At 35.4% G+C, this 23,363-nt stretch overlaps 1 protein-coding gene across 6 annotated transcripts in view; it reads right to left on the reverse strand.

Moving 5' to 3' along the window:
- Positions 1–23,363, reverse strand: part of ARK2N (arkadia (RNF111) N-terminal like PKA signaling regulator 2N) — an 87,724-nt gene that overhangs the window by 22,747 nt on the left and 41,614 nt on the right. For 4 of the 6 annotated variants that reach the window (XM_047697196.1, XM_047697195.1, XM_047697197.1 and 1 more), the window contains exon 3: positions 2,306–2,488. The exons of 1 other annotated variant lie outside the window; for it this stretch is intronic. In XM_047697196.1, the coding sequence (XP_047553152.1) occupies positions 2,306–2,488 (183 nt within the window). Of the gene's footprint in view, positions 1–2,305; positions 2,489–8,788; positions 15,458–23,363 lie in introns of those variants that run through there. One more of the 6 variants, XM_047697200.1, reaches the window with a different exon arrangement.

Here is a 23,363-nt window from a genome sequence, read left to right on the forward strand (position 1 = left end):
ATACCAAACATCAAATACCCAATTCAAGACAGCTTTGGAATGAAGAGGAGAAAAGGGGAACAGAGTTGAAGCCATGGGTGTTTTCCTTACATATTTTGTAATGTTTCATTTCTTAAGAATGGTGGTTCTTAAGAAGGTACCTGAGTAATATATTCTTTAAAAATTTGTGTGACTGAAATTTAAAAAAAAAAAAATCAAAAATAGAATTAAGTACACAAAGGCTAGTGATGTTTTAAACAATCAAGCTAACAATTACTTGAGTCTTAAAATGTGATACTATCCCCAACACTGGTAACTTTAAGGATACTTTAAAACCCCATAACTTTGCACTATTAGATTGAATTATCTGAAACTGCTGGGTTTGTTATAGGTCAAAAAGTCAAATATTAACAATTTCATATGGCTCAAACTAATATTAAAATTCTTCACATGAAAAACAAAACAAAAAGTAATCATTCATGTTTACCCCCAAGACTTTACTACACAGTGATCTACATTTAACAGCAAGACTAAAAAACAGGGAAATAAAAGGGAAGTAGAATGCATCACTAGTCAACAGGAAGAAAATGAAGATAACCTACCTACCCAGTGTATAGAACAAATCGTGTAACTTAGAAATACACATTGCATAAAATGTGGTCAAACTACTCTCCTTTGATATAAAACATTACTGCCTAATTTTTAAAAGTACTTATACATATTAATAAATCCTTAAAAGATCCTTGTTGGGGGGGCGCCTGGGTGGCTCAGTGGGTTAAAGCCTCTGTCTTCTGCTCAGGTCATGATCCCAGGGTCCTGCTCTGCAGGGAGCCTGCTTCCTCCCCTCTCTCTGCCTACTTGTGATCTCTGCCAAATAAATAAATAAAATCTTAAAAATAAAAAAAAAAAGATCCTTGTTGGGCAAAGCAAGTACTTATACATATAAAAATTGAAGTCCAGAGGAGAAACACCTTGACCAAGGTGAAATAGGCAGTTAGCAGTCAAAACATACTTAAAACTAAAGTCAGGTCCTGCTCCAAAATTAACTACAATCAATTAAGCAGAAACTCAACAAGTAAGAGTCTTTCATTTTGTTCCAATCAAACATTGTGGAAGAATTAAGGGCAATGATCTGTGGAGCTCTGTCTCCTTTTCTATTTCTTAGCAATTTCAATATAAAAAGTTCTAAACCCATTATTATTTTTACAAAACCCATAAACATAGTATTTTAGGTAGTGATTAAATTATAAGAGTAGCTCATAAAAGCCAATGCAATTTATAATTTAACTAGGAAACTATAACCCTTCTGTAATACTAATGTAAGAAAATACACACTAGGGGCGCCTGGGTGGCTCAGTGGGTTGAGCCTCTGCCTTCGGCTCAGGTCATGATCCCAGGGTCCTGGGATCGAGACCCGCATCGGGCTCTCTGCTCAGCAGGAAGCCTGCTTCCCTTCCTCTCTCTCTGCCTGCCTCTCTGCCTACTTGTGATCTCTCTCTGTCAAATAAATAAAATCTTAAAAAAAAAAAAAAAGAAAAAAAGAAAATACACACTAAAGTAGTCTCTCAATCCCCTCCCCCTCTCTTCTCAAACTTAAGTACTAGGACTTTAAGAAAAAGGTTTAAGTGAGAAAGAATGCTGGAAAAGTGTTGAGGAACACAATTATGGAGACTTGGAGGCAGTGGGCAATGTTTTCAAAAGAAATACTTTTTTTTTTTTTTTTTAGTGAATAAGTATCACTCTTCAGAATCATCAGAGAGCCCAGATAAATTATGCAAGACAGGGAGGGAGATTTTCCTGAGATACCAGAAGCAGAAACTGAAAGAAAAGGGTTGGAAGAGATGAACTTGAGAGCTACCGTATAGGAAGTGACAGGGACAGGAACACCCAGAGCAGAAAAAACAGTACAGCCCTGCGCAGCAGCCCCTAGGGGCAGATTAATCAGCTCCCTCCCCAAACTGCAAGGTAAGGTCAGGTACAGAATAAGTGAAGGAAGCCTCTGGAGAAGAGGGGTGGGGCGGAGTATGAAGGCCTTCTGGGTGGTTTTTAACATATGTGAAGCATTTTTATCCCAAGAAATAGGTCTATTGCAATCTACCTATGCCTACCATTATTTCTCATTTTTGCTTCCTTCACATTAGGTAAGATGAATGACATGCCACCCACATCTCCTTTTCAGTTATAAATGGCACCCTGGACAGTCACAGTCATCTAATGCCAGATGTCTAGTTGGCCTGCTCTCAGCGGCAGGGTCTCTACAAGGAAAACAGCTGCTGGGACACATGCACAGTACACCATTAGCGAGGGGGAGGGGAGGAAGACCAACCTGCCTCCGCATTCAGCTCCTCTAGAAGCCCGCTGGTCCTCCAGGTAGCTCCTGTGTCCTGGCCTCCTACAGAATTACTGTGCTCTTGAACTACTGCAGCCGCCAATAAATTGTCCACATTTACCACTTCTGGGTCAGAGTTGGTGTCAGACATATCATAATGAGCTACAACTGGAGGTCCATCTAGGGAGGAAAGAAAATGTATACTTGTATCTAACTTCCGGGGTGAAAAATACTTCTGCAACTAAGATGCAGTTGCCTTTATCTACTTATTCTATCTGGTCAGAAAAGCTGCACTTTATATATCTAGTATTTTGTACATGAGGTGAAAGTGGAAGAGATAACCCAAGCTTATAAAGATGAGGGACATGTTTGAAAAGGAGAAAAGGAGCGTTATGAAGAACGGAGGACAACAGCATACTGAAAAATACATTGAGTTCTTGTCTTAATTCTAAAGAGCAAAAGATTATGAAAAAGGGGAAGACTCCACAGAGTAAAACTGATTTTTTTAAAGGAAAAAAAAAACTGATGCAAACTATTTAAACTCAATTTATAGTTTTTAAGAGAATGAATCTAGTTCTTTCTCTTAATAGCTGATAGTTAAAAGTCACTAATAGGTTCAGAGAAGAAAATCAAATACGTATTTTCCTATTCTAGAGAAATAAGGCTAACAATAAGAGCTCTACTTGACTATGTCCAGTAAAGCCCTTTACAAATATCAGGGATGTTACACATTTTACAACATTCCACAAAAAAGACAATACTCACAAAATCCACATTCAGGATTTTGCTTTGGATGTCTTGTTAGGGATATTTAAATTTTCATTTCCCTGAGAAAGACAACTAGCTCACACTCCAAGCAATGATATTCAACCTTATGGGTTATTTTAGAGACGATATGAAAGTTCTTACTGGCTAATAAGAGATCCCTTTACCTCCAAATCACCCTAACAAGCTGAAAAAGGCAGCAGAGTCCAGAGTAATTAAACTGCAGTGATTCATGCTAAAATAACTCAATATTCATGCTTGTAGAGCAGATACATGCTTTAAAATGCTAATGCTACCTTTTTTCTAATGCAACCCCAAAAAAGCAAAAATACAAATTTCATTCAATTATGAAACACATCCCTTACTCCTATCTCCATTTTAGAAGCAGCATAAATAAAGGAATGCAATTTCTCCCCCAACAGCTATTTATGAAGTGCAGGCAAATTATGTATGTCTATTAAGATTTTTTAAGATCAAGACTATTTAACATTAAGCACACCTATTTTATGAAACATATGCCAATGAATCATTAAAATAGAACACAATGAAGGATTAGTTTTAACACAAACATCCATTGTGTAAATAGTCACTGAACAAAAGATGGAACACATTTGGGGTATTTATCCCTTAAAGCAAAGCTATCAAATCACAGGTTTATGTAGCAACATTCTTAAAATAAAAAATGACCAAATAAAAGCAAATGAGTTGTTAAGAGCCACTGTATAAAGAACAGACATGTCACAATATGAAATTCTGACGATCATGACAATTTCAGTTGACTACTTAAAAATAATTTCCAATTCTCCCAAAAGGGTAAATCAAGTTCATAGAATTCAAGAGTGTGGCCTCAGTATCAGTTGGTAATAGATTTTAGCTCAAATAGCAAAAAACTGGTTGAAGTTTGATATTTTTCTTTTCTAAAAAAGAAAAGAAAGCTCTATCATTTATGGAGTTCTCGTCAGAGTTCAAAATGATTATTATGGAATCAAGATACTGTGGATGTCCAAATATTTGGGTGCAGAAGATATGAGGGTCAAGTACAATATTGACTATTTGACCAAATGTTCTATTTTTAAAAGGGCTTTAGGTAAGTGTTGTTTTTACAAAAAATTAGTGCTTTATTTTAAAATTTGAACACTACTACCATTCACAACCTCCTGCTCACACATTCCCCCCTCCCACAACCACCAAATTGAGGCATGAGGTCAACAGTCAAGTCAAAATTGTACCACTCCTACATGTAGAATCATGCAAAGAGTATAGTTGTATATGTACATGCAGAGTTAACATCACCTACCCAATGCAATAACTTGTCTGAAAGTCTTCATCAGTAGGAAATACAAGCATAAACTTGTTATCTGGCTTCATTCTTGCATCTTCCATATTTCCAAACAGCACACCTTATAGCTTAGTTTAAATTTAGCATTCATCATAAACAAAGACAGTAATATTTTCATATTTTAATTACACTTAAAAGTTAAAATAAATTATCAGTGTCGTTTCTTATTTCCAGTGTATCCAAAATGATGACAATACTATACAAACTTTAAGAAAGGAATGGTTGCCTTTTTATCCTTCTTCCAACACCAAACCACAATTAAGAATCTTGTGTTCCAAGGTCATCTTACACTTATCATTAGCAAATCAAGATTAAATAAGGCATGTTAAAGCACTTAGCACCAGGGCTTGGACTTGAACCCTTAAGTATTAGCTAACTGACAGTGATAATTTGTGATATTCTTTTAAAAGTGATTCTTGCTACACAGCAGAATTAAGAGACAGGTAAGATCCTATGGTAATTTTATCTACCTTTTAAAAGAAAGGCAGGAAAAAGCCACTGAGGAGGAGCTAGGAAAATTCAGAATATTAAAAACAGAAGCAACAACTATGCTCCCAATTTGACTCTAACAATTCACTACAGGATGGAATAAAGGAGGAGATACTGTCCTCCTTCCCACTTGATTATTCTTATATGCTGGTAAAACAAATGCACTGCTACTAAGATTATTTTCCCTTTCAAAAGTATCAAAATAGTCCCCTTCAAGTAGTTACACAGGGAAACAGTTCCAATTTAAAATTTAATCATTAATATAAGCACATTCCATGTTAACAATATTTAAGGATTAGCCAAACTGCACAATCTCCCATCTGCTACCTTGAAGTTTGTCACAATCTTAAAACATAAATTTATAATAAGAACTTATTAGCTTTTCTATAATCATTAAAAGCATATCTCACAAAAAGGTAAATTTAATACAATTAACTAATAATTATTTGGTCTGTGGTTAAAGTGCTGTTTCTCCCCACTGAAATATTTTGAAATTTTTGCTGGTCATTACAATTATAAGGCAAGAAAAAATAATGTTAAGCAATCCACGGCCTTTCTAAGAATATTGTTTTACCCGTTTTATGCTGGAAATAGGTTTGTACCCTCTCACTGACCTCCTAGCTGTAAACACCATTCTAACTTTTCAAATAATAAAATACAGATGTGTCTGTGTCATCACACATTCCTGATACAGTGAAGTTTACACTTTTATGGACCTTAAACCTTCATACTGTTGCCATCGGGTGTTTAATTTCATGAATTTGTTTTCTCAAATATGTTCTTTTTTAAAAATATGTTCTTTTAAACCTCACTGAAAGAATCTGAATCAAAAATAAAAAGAGGCAGAGTGCCTGGGTAGCTCAATGAGTTAAACCTCTGCCTTTGGCTCAGGTCATGGTCTCAGAGTCCTGAGATCAAGCCCTACATCAGGCTCTCTGCTCAGCAGGAAGCCTGCTTCCCCCTCTCTCTCTGCCTACTTGTGCTCTCTCTGTTAAATAAATAAAATTAATCTTTTTTAAAAAATTAAATAAGTAAATAAATAGAGGCAAAGCAAACCCAACATCCTTTACTATGTTTATCCCTGACAAACCCCTTTTCAAATTTGACAACCAAAAGCACAGAATTTTAAAATTATGTAAGGTAATACATAATTTACCATTCTTGTTTTACAGATGACAGACTTAAGTCCTACTTAGATGGGACCAGAATCAATTATATTATAGTTGTTCATTGTTGAGGGAACTGGGAATATACAGGAGACTGACAATGGCACAGGAAACACATAGATCTTTAGAAGCAAATATATAGGTTAAAAGTCCTGCCTATTACTACTAAGCTATAAGACTCAGTTTCTTCACACGGTTATGGTAAGAGTTAAAGATGACATAACAGAGTAATACTGGTCCATTGCCCCATCCTTCCATTATAATTAGCACCTGCCCTACTTTATTATTTGTTTGCTTATCTTTACATGCAAATTCTGCCCTACAGAGCCTGCAAACAAGCAGCTTTGAGAAAACATCACTGCCTAGATTGGTGCCTCGTTCTGGTCATAGATTAACCCAATCTAAGGCAAGCTGGTATAGCCACCATGGAAAACAGTATGGAGGTTCCTCAAAAAGTTGAAAATGGAGCTACCCTATGACCCAGCAATCACACTACTGGGTATTTACCCTAAAGATACAAATGTAGTGATCCAAAGGGGGACGTGCACCCGAATGTTTATAGCAGCAATGTCCACAATAGCCAAACTATGGAAAGAACCTAGATGTCCATCAACAGATGAATGGATAAAGAAGACTTGTATATATATACAATGCAATTACTATGCAGCCATCAAGAGGAATGAAATCTTGCCATTTGCAATGACATGGATGGAACTAGAGGGTTTTATGCTAAGCGAAGTAAGTCAATCAGAGAAAGACAATTACCATATGCTCTCTCTGATATGAAGGGGTTGTAGGGGGTAGGAAGGGAAAAAAATGAAACAAGATGGGATCGGGAGGGAGACAAACCATAAGGGACTCAATCTCACAGAACAAACTGACGGTTGCTGGGGGGTAGGTAGGGAGACAGGGTAGGGTTGCTGGGTTACGGACATTGGAGAGAGTATATGCTATGGTGAGTGCTGTGAAATGTGTAAGCCTGATGATTCACAGACATGTACCCGTGGGGCAAATAATACACTGTATGTTTAAAAGAAAAATTAACCCAACCTGTGAAGTAAATGCTTTGCTAAGATTACTGAGATCACCACAAATGGAGCTTTTGTACATTTATATTTGTCTGAAGTGTCATGTCAGCTTGGGTGTATTCATATGAAAGTGTTTCAAAGCCAAACAGTTCATTTTTGGATTACTTTATATTTTGCACCATCCTTGCCTACAGAGCCCTCTCACTAACACAAGTGTTGTCAGTCTCCCAGTATGAGGTCTGATTAGATCTAGGAGACAGGAATTCCTCTTGTATCCCAGACATCCTAGAATGCCAATTCTCCTTCTCTACAGGTTAAGTGTTAGGCCCAAGGAAAGGTGGGGCAATGGCCCAACAGATGTTTTGCCCCTTCAACTCCCATTTCTATGACTATTAGTAATATATAGTAAAGCCCAGAGAAAATTCCTTCTGTTGTCCGTATTATAGCCAATCTCCTGTACCCCTCATGAGGAGAGGAAAAATCTATCTTGTTACTGCCTAATGATCCCATACAAGCTCTACTGCCCTAGTCATTAAAGGGCCTAGGCCCAGTGCCATTATCTACAACATCAAGACAATGATGGCAATCACACTTGGCCTCAAACCAGATAGTCAGTTTCAAAACAGTTACACCAGAAAGACTTAGAAATTACCTACTCAAGGGGTCTAAGAAGGGAGAGTATGTATGTGTGGTGGCCAGGTGAGGGAATGAGGTGTGGGGGAATAAGGTGTGGATAAGAGGAATCGAGGGAAAGGGGAAACCTCAAGAAGGAATTTGCATGTTAGCAAAACCTACTCAAGAAAAAAGGCTTTTTCATTACATACCAAAATACTTACCAAAGTGAAAATTTGTATTTGCAAATAAGAAAAAATACTTGAGAATACTTATGCTATATTTTTATTACTATCTCTCTCTCTCACACACACACACACACACCCCAATTTGAAGAAACAGAAAGCAATCATTTTCAAAGCAGCTCTTGGAAAAAGACAAATAATTACATCTACCAGAAAAAAACAAAAATCTATTTAGAAAAGTGCTATCTCTAGAAAAACAACTTTAAATACAAAAAACCGTGTGTGTATATATTTTCTGCAGAATACTATCAAAAGCTATTTCGGTGAAAAGAAAAAAGAGAGAACAGGGCTAAATGGAAATGCAATATGCAATATGCACTGAAAATTTATGTTTAGGCAGTAAGTAATTTCTACTTTTTAAATTTTTACTTGTTTTTTAACTAATCTCTACACCCAAAGTGGGGCTCGAACTTAAACTCCAAGATCAAGAGTCACATATTCCACCAATGGAGCCACCAGGCACCTGGCATTAAGTCATTTTCCAAATAAAACTGAATCAATGTCTATTTTGTGCTTTTTCCACTATACTCATCCCAATTATTAAAATTTTTGAGATTATAAAGTTTGCAAGGTGGGAATAAAGTTTTAAACATTATGTCTGTCCTTATATCATACTGGTCAATGACAGGTCACTTTGTCACCCAGAAAAGTTACCTATGATACTGATTAAGAGTTAACTCTGGGGGCGCCTGGGTGGCTCAGTGGGTTGAGGCCTCTGCCTTCAGCTCAGGTCGTGATCTCAGAGTCCTGGGATTGAGCCCCGCATCGGGCTCTCTGCTCAGCGGGGAGCCTGCTTCCTCCTCTCTTTCTCTCTCTCTGCCTGCCTCTCAGACTACTTGTAATCTCTACCAAATGAATAAATAAAATCTTTAAAAAAAAAAAAGTTAATTCTGAAAGGACTAAAGAGATAAAAGCAAATATTGAAGATTATCAGAGTTGTTAGAAAGCTGATCGCAAGAAAGAAAATTTCATTTTAACATTTCACCCTTTAACATTTTAACCATTTCACCATTTAACATTTCATGAGATAAGTCAGGTAATATGTATCTGGATATTCAAAAAAAGACCCTAAAAATACAGAAAACAGGGCACCTGAAGAGGTCACCATCTTTCAATTTTTCTGCCTATTTCAGAAACAAACAACAACCTACTGCTTTAATATTCAGATCTCCAGGGAACAAAACTGAAATATCTGTACTACGTACATGAAGGACATAAAAATTAGGTATGATTTTAGCCACATCTCCATGTCTATCCTCCCTGCTAAAGATACCTTCACTCCTTTCTGATTACTTCTCAAAGTAGTCTACATTCTGCTATTTTCCAAATACTCCTCAATTTTTAGGAGGCTAACTTAACAGGACATGCAAAGAAAAAGAATCTCAACTTTTGTATTAACATTGGAATTTGTTATTACCTTTCTCAATACACCAATTACAAAAAAACCTGAAAATTATCTCAAAAACATTATTCTAACTACAAATTAATACCATCATTACATTATGGAAAAGCAAGTTTCTTGACTTCCAAACACCTAATGTGAATTAACTGGTAGAGAATCACTAATATAACCAATGCTGTCCTCAACATAGCAACAAGAAGCATTTCTTTTTTAAAACTTTTATTTATCTAGATTAGTTATTACATTTCAAATGCAGTTAGGTAAAAGATATAAAGAAAATGCAATAAAATAAAAATCAGTTATTTGATAACATTCTCCCCAAATCTTAAAGTTATAAGATTTCATTACCAAAGAATATATTTCCTCATAGATTATTATTCCTTCAATTTTTAGGATGTCTTCTACTTCATGTTGAGGTAAATTTAACATAAGGTTAAGATCTATTCAATGCTAGAAACTAATTGTTTTCAATCCCACTAACTTTCCTAAAATTCAGAGAAATTAAAAATAAAAACCAAGAAAAAAAGAAGTATAGAAACTCAAGTTATTCATGTTGTGAAGAATTCGTGCTAGACAAATTAAGAAGACAAGTTTCTTATCTGTACAATGATTATGGACACAAACCATTTTTAGAAAGGATCTGAGAATTTTCCTTCAAGAACATTTTTTACTGAACAGAAAAAGAATTTCAAGTTTAATAAATTTGCTGAAAGAGTTCTGATGCTGTATTTTCTAACATGTGACATTCCAGAAGATCTTTTTCATTTTCTCCATCACTGTATCATTTAAATACAAACAGGAGAGAGGGAAATCAGTATAAACTAAAGAAAGGTAACAGGTACACTTACTTTAAAAGGTCACCATCCTTAAGATGCTTATAATCTGTTATTCTAAACAAAAAACAGCAAGAAATCTGTTTGCCATCTTTCCTATGACTTCCACATAGCTGTACCATTAGGCAAATTCAGCTAGACATTAAAAATGAAAATTATCAGCAATACCAACTTGGGTGATTGCTCAAGAAAAAGATCCACTATGGCACTTCTTTTATTAACAAGCAGATTTAATTCATTTTAAATTATTTCATTTCTAATATTCTGACTTGCATACAAATTTTAAGTAATAAACCTCAGGTAAATTGAGATATACCTAGACCCAGAGACCTGGATCTCTGCTGGTAAATCTGTAACAGTAGAGAATGACAAAAGCAATGAAGCAAAATTATTTTTTTACTCAGTCTGCTAGTGAAACAAGAGGCCAAAAACCTTGACAATGAAAAGAATATCCATAAAGTAACACTTTTCTCCAATTTAATCACGCTAACTAAGCTTATATGTGGGCAACTCTTTTTCTTACATACAAGTAAGAAGCAATGAATGGATATTAATGATGTAAATCCAATAAAATCCCTATAAGACTATTACATAGTTATCTGTCTCCAACAACTTGTCAAATAGAACAGAAATTATTTCAGAATTCTGAATGGGCATATGTGTACACACACATGCACAGACACACACATCCTTAAGATGACTCTCATTCCTCTTATTCAGTAACAAACAGGCTTTTTCTTTTGGAGCCCCAAAATGACAGAATCCTTTATTCTAATTCTAAGTTAAAAAGAACACTTCATGCAAAACATTACATCATAAGATTTTAATTTCACTGTGTTGTGTTATAAATTAAAATTTTATTTGGGCTTTGATTACACTCATTTTTAATAATGTGTACAAAATACACATCAATACAATTAAGAGAGTTATTATTATCTAACAAATGGCTCGAATAACCAGATCGTTCTAATCTGCTGGTTAAATATTCTTAAAATGATTAAAAATCTAATGTTTTAGAACACTGAATTAGTAAAAACTAGGCAGGAAGTAGTCTGTAGACAGAGCTTCCGAAAACACATTTACCTTTACTGAGGGGATATGCCCCTTTTTAAAGATCATCACCTAATTCCATATGTACACGTTAGAGAAATGACATGCTCAAATATGGGACTTTATTCTTTAATAAAAAGCATTTCAACCACGTCTATGTTTTAGAGGTTGAAAGAAGTTTCTTCCCAGCAGTAGCCCTTTATATACTACAAAAAGGTCGGAACAGGATACATCTCTTACCCTTTGTAAAATTCTAGGAAAATTAAGGGAATTCAAGAGAAGTTAGGGAGGACCACTAGGCACTTCTAAAACAATACCTACATAAAATGCCACACATGATCCAAAAGTCTTTCCCATTTCTTATTTGTAGTCCCTGTAGTACAACAGTCCCCTTTAGCCGTGGTTTCACTTCCATGGTCTCAGTTAAATTAGTCAACAGTGGTCCAGAAGCAGATGATCCGCCTTCCGACAAATGGTCAGAAGGTCAACAGCAGCCTAACACTACATCATAGCGCATGTGTCGTTCACCTCCCTTCCTCTCATCACCCCATTGTATCACCTCAAATCATCACAAGAAGGGGGAGTATAGTACAATGAGAGATTCTCAGATTACATTTACATACCTTCTATTATAATATATTGTTAGAACTGTTCTATTTCATTACTGTTGTTAATCTCTTACTGTGCCTAGTTAATAAATTAAACTTTATCATAGGTATGTCTGTATAGGAAAAAACAATGTATGTAGAGTTGGTACTACACGTGGTTTCTTTCAGGCATCCACGTGGGTCTTGGGACATAAGCCCCATGGATGAGAGGGTATAAATTTAGGGATGGAGACTTTGACTCGCTAAAGGAGAATTCAATAATCCACAACAGCAATCATATAAAAATAAGTATTAAAACTACTTCAATACTTGATACTTCTTTAAATATACAGAATATAAAATCAAACTTTTTAAAAATAGGTATTTTTAAATTGTGCAATCTGGACAAGGTGTAATCATTTTAAAGCACAACTCATATAAAAACTTACTGTTTTTCAAAACAATATTCCCTAAGAGAGCAACACATTTTCAAGGCACTGTGAGAAACTGAAAATCAGGATAAAATTTGCATGTATGTTTCTGCTTCAAAATTATTCTTAAACACTCCAAACCACAAAGTGTCCAATTTTACTTTAGAATAAATTTTAGTATTTTGGAATATATTCTATGAATGAAATCAATATATCTTGGTGGTCCTTTTCTTTCTACCAAAACCTTTTTTCACCTCTTTACCCAAAATTATGTAGAAAGGCTTCCCAAAATTACTGTTTGACACCTTCCCAAATATCTAAAACCTTGTCCTACCTAGAATGTCAATTAAAACCTATATTTGATAATTCTATTCCACTGAAATTTTTTCATTTTTCTCTTAAATGCAAAAATATATCTGTAGCCTTTTTGTTCATTATCTAGTACCAAAAACTAGAATATATCCAATCAGTACTAGGAATAATTTGTGTTATTCTTAAAAGATGAATTCATATTTTCTATTTTAAAAATAAAAAACAGCAGTACATGCTTAATATATCAAATATTAAATCATGAAACAAAAAAAGAAACCTGCTAAGAGCTTAAAGCAGTTTACACATGCATAGAAAAAAAGTCACATTAACATGCTGAAATTAACTTCATTTTCTTAAGTAGGTTCCATGCCCAATGTGGGGTATGAAGTCATGACTCAGATCAAGAGTTGCATGCTCTACCAGAGCCAGCTAGGCGCCCCCTAAATTAACATTTTTTATGCCTAAAAGTCCATATCTAGTAAAATCTGTGATCCCAGTAAGAAACTGAAGACAGAACAAACTTCCCTGAAAATATCTCAAATTCAAGTAAAGATTACACATGACTTAAAATCTAGTCAGTCATCCCAAACTAGTATGTTCTTCCTGAAATAAACTAAAAAAAGAAAAACACTAGCTGAAGTCATTTACAAATGTTGCATGATCATTTCAAAGAAATCTGTTATAATAAACTCATACAGTTTATGGTAAAAATTCATACTAACATTATGTAAGAGCTTAGCTGATGTTAAATTTATTGCAAGTTGCACTGGTGTTCAAACCTTACCCCTATTTGTCAAATACCAAGTTCAGGAAATCCGACAGTCATTACACAATAAAGAAGAGACTTCCAGTCTTTTTCATCAATTCCTAGCACACATTCTTCAAAAAAGAATGGAGCATATTAACAAGCCTCCCCCAAAGTTAACTCCCAACTCTCATCCATCAGTTTCTAAAAAGAAAAAAAAAAAAAAAAAAAAAAATCACCCAGTTTATTTTTCAAATAATAAAAACTAGAAAAGAAATAAAGTGACTTGTTCTATTACAGTTAATTTAGAAGTAACAAATATTTGGATAAAGAACTAAACAGAAAATGTACTGACAATTTTCTGAGTAAAGTTATTGATAAATTATTAAAGGTCTTCATTGTTATGTAAACCACCCATCCTTCTCTTACAAAACAGAGAATTACAGTTCTCCCAAAGTTGCAACTTCATTAAATGTTAAAATATTACCCTTTTTCATATTGAGAAGTTACAAGTTACAAATTTGAAGGGAAAGACTAATAAATTTTTATTGTAAGTAAATCAAATATAAAGCAAAATCTTAAAAAAAGTGTTAGCAAGGTTACATATTCCTATTAAAAAATTTCATCCTAATTTAGCAGTTTCTCACAATAGTCTTACCAACCCAGAAAAGATAAAATATCAATGTTTCCCAATCCCAGGCTACACATAAAAACAGCTATCATGTTGTAAGACTTTCAATCCTGTGATGTTTTCTCCCCTTTGACATACTCTATGGGCCCTTTAACATGCCAAAGGACCATTTATTTTCTGTCTAGGGATTAAAAACAAAATTAAATCGGTAGTACATTAGCTAATATACTTAGTCACTAGTAACTGAAAAAACCCATTCAATATACACCCTTAACAGAGTGAACATTTCATCTGTTTCCTCTAGAATTACCCTTTACATCAGGGTACCAGACAATTTCACCAAATGTTGTCTGCCAGGTTACTCAGGCACTGAGCTTTAAGTTAATGCCGAAGATAAAAATTCATCTATGTAGCAATGAAAAATTCTCATGCATATAATCATATTCCATTCTATTCTGCTTTCTCTACAATATCTTGCATAGTAGGTAGAGTATACATTTCCTCAAAAGTTAATTCATTTTTCCTACATACATATGTTACTGAAAGTTATAATTTATTAAAGACAAGCAACAGATGCATTCATTAAATGACATACGGAAGAATGATATAAAAATGTTCATGCAGTACATTCATCATTTATGATCTTCAGAGTGGGATTAATTATATGATTTCCTCCGCTGAAAATAGAAGGGAGTCAACAGTGTTTTTAGAGAATAAATGCTAAGAGAGTCTCAAGGAATTAATCACTTAACTATTTGGATTCACTAACATTCCCTATCTTATATCTTATTTATATTTTTGGCACAAAAAAGCATAAAGATGAAGATTGCTCCTATTATCATCTAAATATGGTTCTATGTTCCAATGAAATGTAACGAAACACAAGCTAAAATTTATCCAACTCTGCTGTTTTGAATATCTAATTTTTTAAAAAGAAACTGTTTACTATCATAATTTTTAAAACACCATCAAAAGAAACTTACAATAGGCAAAACTATATTCCTTCTTATACAATCTAAAAACCAGATAGTAAACACAACTGAATTTGTGACAGATTCAAAGGCTGTTCTGTAATATTGCCATTTTTGGCAAAGTTAACTGGAAAACTGTTAAAAGTCTTCGGGAATTCTGTACTGTCAACATTTCGACAAGTCACACAAGAACCAAAGGGCTGCTGTGGTAGTTCTTGGAAATCAGGCATCTGCATATAAGCACCTGACTGGGTGAGAGGGGAAATTCTTTGGCCAACTAGTTGCATTTTAAGTTCCCTGGGTTCCATAGCTGCTTGTTCTCTTCGCCAGTGTCAAGGTGAGTTAACTTTTCCATCCACACGTGAAACTTCTCCTCTGTCTGCCTCTGCATCTCGGAAAAACAGCTCATGGCCTCTTCCAGGACACTGCCTATGCAGTGCCTATCATTCACAGCACCCCTGTCAAGTAATCCTGGCATTTCCCTGGGCGCTCCTTCAGATCCCCCAGCACGACTGAAGTCAGCTTTAAAGACATTGAGGCCATCTGATAAAACATCATTATTCAGAAAATTGTATTTTTTATTAAGACATGCCTATTTAGGAAAATGGCTTAAGCATTACTAAAGAGTCATGTAAAGCACTGATAAGCGAGCACTTAAATTAACAAAAGTAAAGTAACTCCAAGAAAAATTAAGTAACATAACACTACCATTTTTCACAGCTTCAATATTATTCGCCCAGCAACCCGTATTGTGTTACTATACAACTAATTATTAATCTGTAAGTGATTTTCAACCTTTGCTGAACATAAAAACCTGGAGTGGTTTAACAAATATCAAAACCTAGGGCTCCTAGGCACTGAAGGTCACTTTGTTTTAAGCTCCCCAGGTGATATTTTCACTGCTTTAACTTTAAAATTCTAAAAGCAGTTTTCACAGCTGATCCATAATAAATCAGTATACAATTAATTCTCAACTGACTGATTCATATCAAAAGCTCTTATATTAAGTTAAAAAATATTCTTTATGGGAAACTATGTAAAGGATATATACAATCCATGTATATGCCTCTGGGTCAGCTTTTTACAAACCCAGGTCTATGCAAGTGCTAAAAGGTATGCCTTTATTTAAAACAAAACAAAAAAAAAAGGTTTTGTGGTTAAGTTTAGAATATGCTACGAATCATATCCTCTTCCTCTGCAGAGCACATTAATGGCTCTGAGTTGTCCTGCAGTAAAGAAACCTATTTCAACATGGTCCAGCACTTTCCAAATGTGTGAACAGTGTACAGCTATTAATACACAGTAGGAAGTCATCTCATGGGATTCCAGTTCAGGATCTGTTCCTCTAAACATTGTTTTATCCTTAAACTAGGATTTAACCTTGAATTAGGATTTAACCTTGAGCTAGGTGATTATCTTTGATTTGGATTGGACTGGGTCTCCAGTAAAACTAATAATGCCAACCTCTTTTCTTTAGGAAACTATTTAAAAAATGTTGCCTCATCAGACCACTCCTGACTCCAGTACTTTCTAAACTAGCCTTTCTACCCCATTCCTAGTCAATCTTTATCTCTTATATCCTGCTTTATTATTATCCATGATGTATATTCCTGATAGCATCCATCTCCTCAAAAAAAGAGTAAGTTCCATGAGAGCAGAGACTTTTCATTCACTGTTGCACTCACGTGCTACATAGTAGGTGCTCCAATATTTGCTGAATAAATGAGTGATGGAAATCAATCAACCCTGGCCTTAGCCCTTCTACCTATACAAAGAAGTCTTACAAAGAACAGCCACATGAAATGCTCTATTGTATTTATTCCACGGTACTTCTGAAAATACGGTTTACTTTATCTCATAGTCGCTTTTTATGAAGACGCAAAAGAAAAATCACCCAGGTCTCAGTTTTAAGAATAGTAGTGTTGGGGTGCCTGGGTGGCTCAGTCGGTTAAGCGTCTGCCTTCGGCTTGGGTTATGATCCTGGAGTCCTGGGATTAATCCCCACATCAGACTCCCTGCCTCAACAAGGAACCTGCTTCTCCCTCTTCCTCTCCTTCTGCCTGCTGCTCCCCCTGCTTGTACTCTCTCTGTGTGTCAAATAAATAAATAAAATCTTAAAAAAAAAAAAAAAAGACTAGCAGTGTTTCTCCTAGATAATGAGAATTGTTTAATCAGTCATGCCACCTCTTTTCAATGCCTAAATGGCTATGAAACAAATTTTTGGCCCAATTCTACTTAGCAAATAGAGTAAGTTTATTATTCTTTGATATTATTACTTTTCCCCTGACTACTCCATCCTTTGTCCTCATGTTTAAAAAAAATATATGTATCTTGTTCATACAAAAATTTTCTCAAGAACATACCTTTCCCCAAATTTGTGTTTGGCTTATGGAAACACTAAGTGAAATTTAAAGAATATTAAACTTTCTTTAAGCACTTTATCCCCATTACAAGTGCTGGATAAACTTAAGTGTATAGGATAGGTAATTAAGAGGACTACTTTGATCTGTTTCAGATTCTGGTGCTACTCTTTTTCAGCAAACACTGAAAAATGGCTGAATTCAGAAAATGGTGTAAGAATACTTATGCTAGGGATACTGAGATAAGTTGCAGCCTCACAGAGATGACTACATCTCTATGTAGTAATAAACACTGATCAATAAGACATTTTAAAGTATTAAAATCAAGGACCAATTAACTATACATTTGTCAAGACCCACAGAATGTACACCAAGAGTGAACCCTAATATTAACTATGGACTCTGAGTGATAACATAGTCAATGCAGGTTCATCACTATCTTTGGTGGGGGTGCTGATAGTGGGGGAGTTTGTACATATGTCGGGGCAGAAAATATTTGGGAAGTCTCTGTACCTTCTGCTCAATTTTGTTTCAATCCTAAAGCTGCTCTAAAAAATAGTCTATTAAAAAAAAAAAAAAACCCAGTGGGGGGCTCCTGGGTAGCTCAGTGGGTTAAGCCTGTCTTTGGCTCAGGTCATGGTCTCACAGTCCCTGGGATCAAGCCCCACATGGGGCTCTCTGCTGGGCGGGGAGCCTACGTCCCCATCTCTCTCTGTCAAATGAATAAATTAAAACCTTCAAACAAAACAAAACAACAAAACCAGGGGCCATATTCTCACCTTAAACACATGCATGTCCTTTTATTAATGCTAAGATAATCCTACTTTGCAAAAAAGACTTATTGAAAGCAAAGCTTACACTTTTGCTTGTACACAAAGTTAATATAGGCACTCAACTTTGGGAAGTTAGGAAAAGCAGGCCGAAAATAATACCTTAGTGCTTTAACGTAAGAGATTGACCAAAAAATACCCACCAGTAAGACTGTGAAGCTTCCAAATTTGAAGTAATATTATCCAGACATTGTACCACAGAGAAAACCACATTTAAACAATGCATGCTTTGAAAATAATCCCTTAACTGAAGTAAAAGAAAAGAATGCTTATGCTTGTTAAATAATACAAAACTGTGCTGTGGTTTTTATAACTAATATGATTTTTAAAAACTGGGCTCCATTGTTCATAACTTGATGCCTATTAGCAGTAACAGAACTGAATCAGACTACTAGTTTCACAATGATTTTTAGCTATGGGAGACTTAAAACATCACCACTTAACTGACTAGTAGCTCTCAGCCCTGGCGGTTCACGGTAATCACCTGGGGAGCTTTAAAAATGCATGATCTCACATGTAGGTAAAATGTAAAATAAGGGAACTCATACAGTATATATTGTGGATGAATGGGGAGATGGGTAAAAGTGATCAAAGGGTACAAACTTCCAATTATAGGATGAATAAGTTCTTGGGATGTAACGTACAGCATGGTGATTGCAATTAACAATGTACTGTATATCTGAAAGCTGCTGAGAGCAGATCTTAAATGTTCTCAACACACCTATGTGAAGTGACAGATACGTGCACTAAGCCTACTGCAGTAATCATTCTGCAATATACACATATACCAAATTGCCACATTGTACACCTCCAACTTACATAATGTTATGTTTCAACTGTATCTCAAAAAAGCTGGGAAAAAATGCTGATGCCTTGGGTGAGACCCAGAGATCCTGATTGAATTGGTCTGGAGTGGGGCCTGGGCATCATTAGTTTTAAATGCTCCCAAGTGACTCTAACCTACAGTCAGATTGAAAACTGCACAGATTTTACCTGCCTTGATTGCATTTACTAAGCTGAAAATAGGCAGTTTCCACCTGATTACTATGTCTCAGTGTTTTGTTATCAGCGAGTCTCCTAAAATACAGTAAGAATACAAGAGGCTTAAAATGGGAAGGTGGAGCTTTTAGCCACTTGATATTCAATCCAGGAAAAAATCTGTAAGGACTGCTGATCTTGATATTCAATCCAGGAAAAAATTTGTAAGGACTGCTGATGGGGGCTTCGGGTCTTCACCCTTGAGTTCCCACTGCTTAATATAAAAATTTTTCAAGTAATTCAATCCCCAACAGGCTAAGAACACTCACCAATGAGTAAGAAAAACAAATGTTGCAGGAGGAAAATGTGCAAAGAATGTGAATAGAATGTTTACCAAAATAACAAATGGCCAAACATGATTTTTCAGCTTCACTAGTGATCAAAGAAATGCAAATTAACACTAAGATACAATTCTTCCATCAAATCTGCAAGACTTTTTAAAAATATAAATGTTCAACAGTAAGAATATAATGCGACGAACACAAACTCCTGGATGCAATAAACTTAATATATTCTAAAAAGCAGTTTGTGTCAAGAGCCTTAAAGTATTCATAGCCTTTTCTCATAATAGCAAAAACTAAAAACAGCCCAAAGGCCCAACACTGGGGATTTATCTTACAGTCAGCTAAATAATTCAAAATCCACACATTTTAGGGAGAATATTGTGTTTTGTTAAAATGTTCAAAACGCAATGTTAAGAGGAAAGGAAGACAGAAGTATACATAGGGTGTTGAATTTTGTTACATATTATAAAAGGCAACATATTCAAATGTTAACAAAAGCAGAATTGTGGGTGATTTTAATCTTCTACTTCACATTTTTCTGTTTTCAAAATTTTCTACAAAGCATTTACCACTTAAAAAAATTCTTTTTCATTTTCAAACAAGAATTAGTGATGAAGCATAGTAAGTCTCTGCCTCAGAAACACTGTGAGCTAAGATAATAGCTTATCAGGATGCATTTCAGGGCATAAATGTGTATGGTGAATAAGGGATACCGAGATCCTGGCTTCAGCGGGACTGACCTGGCCACATGGACTGAGAATTACATGATCTTGGACAGCTGTCCTCAACAGCCTCCCTGACATTCTCCGAAATAGAGATTTTCTAAATGCAAAATTAGATTTTCTAAATGCAAACCCACCAAGAAAATTGACCCTTACCTAACAAAGGTGGGTACTATTTTTGGAACCTCAGTCTGAAGAGGCATTTGTATGATGGACTTTTTTTTTTTTAAAGATTTTATTTATTTATTTGTCAGAGAGAGAGAGAGAGAGCAAGCACAGGCAGACAGAGTGGCAGGCAGAGGCAGAGGGAGAAGCAGGCTCCCGACAGAGCAAGGAGCCTGATGTGGGACTCGATCCCAGGACGCTGGGATCATGACCTGAGCCGAAGGCAGCGGCTTAACCAACTGAGCCACCCAGGCGTCCCATGTATGATGGACTTTTAAAGCACACAAAAGCAGGTCATCACAGCCAAGACAAGATGAAGCTACCCTCAGGTTTACTCTAAGCTAAATATTTATCAAAAACAACAGTTATGGGTGCCTGGGTGCCTCATTCAGTGAAGCGTCTGCCTTCGGCTCAGGTCATGATTCTTGGGGTCCCGGGATCAAGCCGTGTCAAGCTCCCTGCTCAGTGGGGAGTATGCATCTCCCTTTGCTCCCCCACTCCTGCTCTCTCGCTGGCTGTCTCAAATAAGTAAAATCTTAAAAAAAAAAAAAAAAAAAGAGTTATTGGAAAAAACTTTTCCCTGCTCCCCATGTACACTGATGGACCTAAGTAAGTCTCTTCGGAAAACTAATTTCTTTACCTGAATGAAGTCCGATGTCCATCATTCATATTCACTAAAATCAAAATTCCCTGCAAGAGCAGACTTGACAGAACTAGTTTCAACTCAAAGTGATTTTACAGAGAAATGATGTCCGACTATCCAACTATAAAACTGCAAAGAGTGATTAAAAGTACAAAAAGATCATCTATAAAGATAAATGAGATATTTGATTAAAAACCTTGAATACTCAAGACCACTACAAAGTATTTTCACATGAATATTCACTACAAAATACTCTACTTTGCTCACCTCTAAGTCCCCCAAGTGCAAGAGCTGTCAGAATTATCTTGACAAGATCTCTCCGAACACTTTCGTAAAACTGCAATACAGCCTCAAAAACTTCAAGGAGAGAATGATTTAGCATGGATAATAAGCTGCCTGTCAGTTAACTGTTAACTAAAAAAAAGCAATCTTCATAAACATTTGTTTCCAGATATCAAACTCAATTAAACATGATCGTGCACTATAAAATACAGAAGTCTCCGCCATTTTCACTCTTTAAAAGAAAATGCATTTAAAAAAAAAAAAATGAAAAAAGAAAAAAAAGAAAATGCATTAATTGTAAATTTGGTGTAAAAGAACTTTAAGCCTAATTCCTTCAACATTTATGCCGCTAATAAAGTTTATAAATGAAGCATTTTCTGAATTACTAAATCAGTGGTACCTTGATGAAAAAGGATAGCAAGAATCTGTCTTAACTTTTCTTCTTGATATCCATTCTGTGTAAACAGCTTGATTCAAACGTCAACATCCAAGAGATTCTGTCAGGCACACTGAGTTTAAGTTCACCTGAATGTCTACGTTCAAGTCAGTCATAATTTATCCAAGTCAGTCATAATTTATCCAACCTTTACAATTTATACAACTTTTCAGCAATTGCCCTTGCTATTAGGTTGAGTGTATCCCCTTCCCTGAACTCCTAATGTGACTCAGGAAACTGATATATACATAATTATTACATTAGAAACGCACAATGTCATAATTTTTTAGGAGTAGCAATATGGACATTTGAAAGGAACCTCCTAATACTTAAACTTCAGCTGCTTCATCTTTGCTGCTTTATATACCCGCTCACATGAAGAGCACCTCCTGAACCTGTGCAGTGCGCATGGTCCAGGAGGTCAGATAAAGTGGCCCAGCACCTAACCTACCGTTTGATTCTCCAGGATTACCTTAGAAAACCCTACAAACTTTCAAAAGCCACAACCTTACTAAATGCTGTGAGCAAAAGAAATTAAATCACAGACTCAGATAACTTACTTTGGTCTTTTGGTTTGTATACAATTCAGAATAGACAAGAAACAGACCACCAGGGTTTTAGAAGTTTTAAACACTGGTGAAAGTAGTCAAATAGCAAGGAAGCTTGGATAATACAAACAAAGCACACCTAACCTATGTAACCCAAACAGGACAGCGCCCATGAACACATTTCTCATGCCACCTCTATAACAGGGTCTATTCTGTTCACCCACCTTCTTTTCCCTTTCCATAAGGAGGCAAAATACTAGAGTGGTTACCTAAAACTCTGTTTAGTGAGTGAAATTAAGCACTGTATCATCATGATCTTGATTAACAAATCAGAACACAGGATAAGAATGCATAAACAATTTTACAGGTGCTAATCAAGCTTTCTAAAAAATATTAAATGAAAAACTGAAACATACTTAGAATGTGTCTGAGAATGACCCCAAAGTCTGCTTCTCTCAAGCATTCAACTGATGAACTTCAAATAAACCCCCTCTCCAGCAATTTTAACACAAGGAACTACCAAAGGAGTTCAAGAGATACTAAAACAGTAAGCATTTCTAATTGTTAAAAACTCCTATTTAATGCAATATATGGATGAGACTTTTATTATTGTAAGATGAACACCTACAGGATCATTCTTGTTACTGAGTTTATGTAAGTTTGGTTGGCTATAGTCTCAATTAACCAATATGATTTTTCTTGAAATATTCTTTGTATATCAGCAATGTGCTGTCTTCATGTATAGAAACAAACTTTTCAGAAAAATAAGAGGAAAGAACAGTTACCCATAAAATTTTAAAAAACAAAACCTCCCCTTCTTTAATGTAGCAATAAACAATGCTGTCATTATCTATTAAATGCCATGTACTTTATAAAATGTTCTAATCATAAGAGTCTCTTCAATAATGAGAATTCACCAATTAAGAACCATTCAGACCTCAGCATTCTTGCACCCTGAAATCTCAAGAATGCCTCTGTAGTACACAGTACTAGTCATGATAATATAGAAAAAGCAGATATGTCAAACATGTAATAAATTACACACCCTTACACCAGTGAGAGCTAGAATAAGGAGATTTCTATCAAACTTCTTAAAGTAAAGAGAAAATACTGCAAAAAAGCATTCTTTCCAATGCAAGTG

The sequence above is a fragment of the Lutra lutra genome, chromosome 12 (assembly GCF_902655055.1).
Source record: "Lutra lutra chromosome 12, mLutLut1.2, whole genome shotgun sequence".
Classification (NCBI taxonomy): domain Eukaryota; kingdom Metazoa; phylum Chordata; class Mammalia; order Carnivora; family Mustelidae; genus Lutra; species Lutra lutra.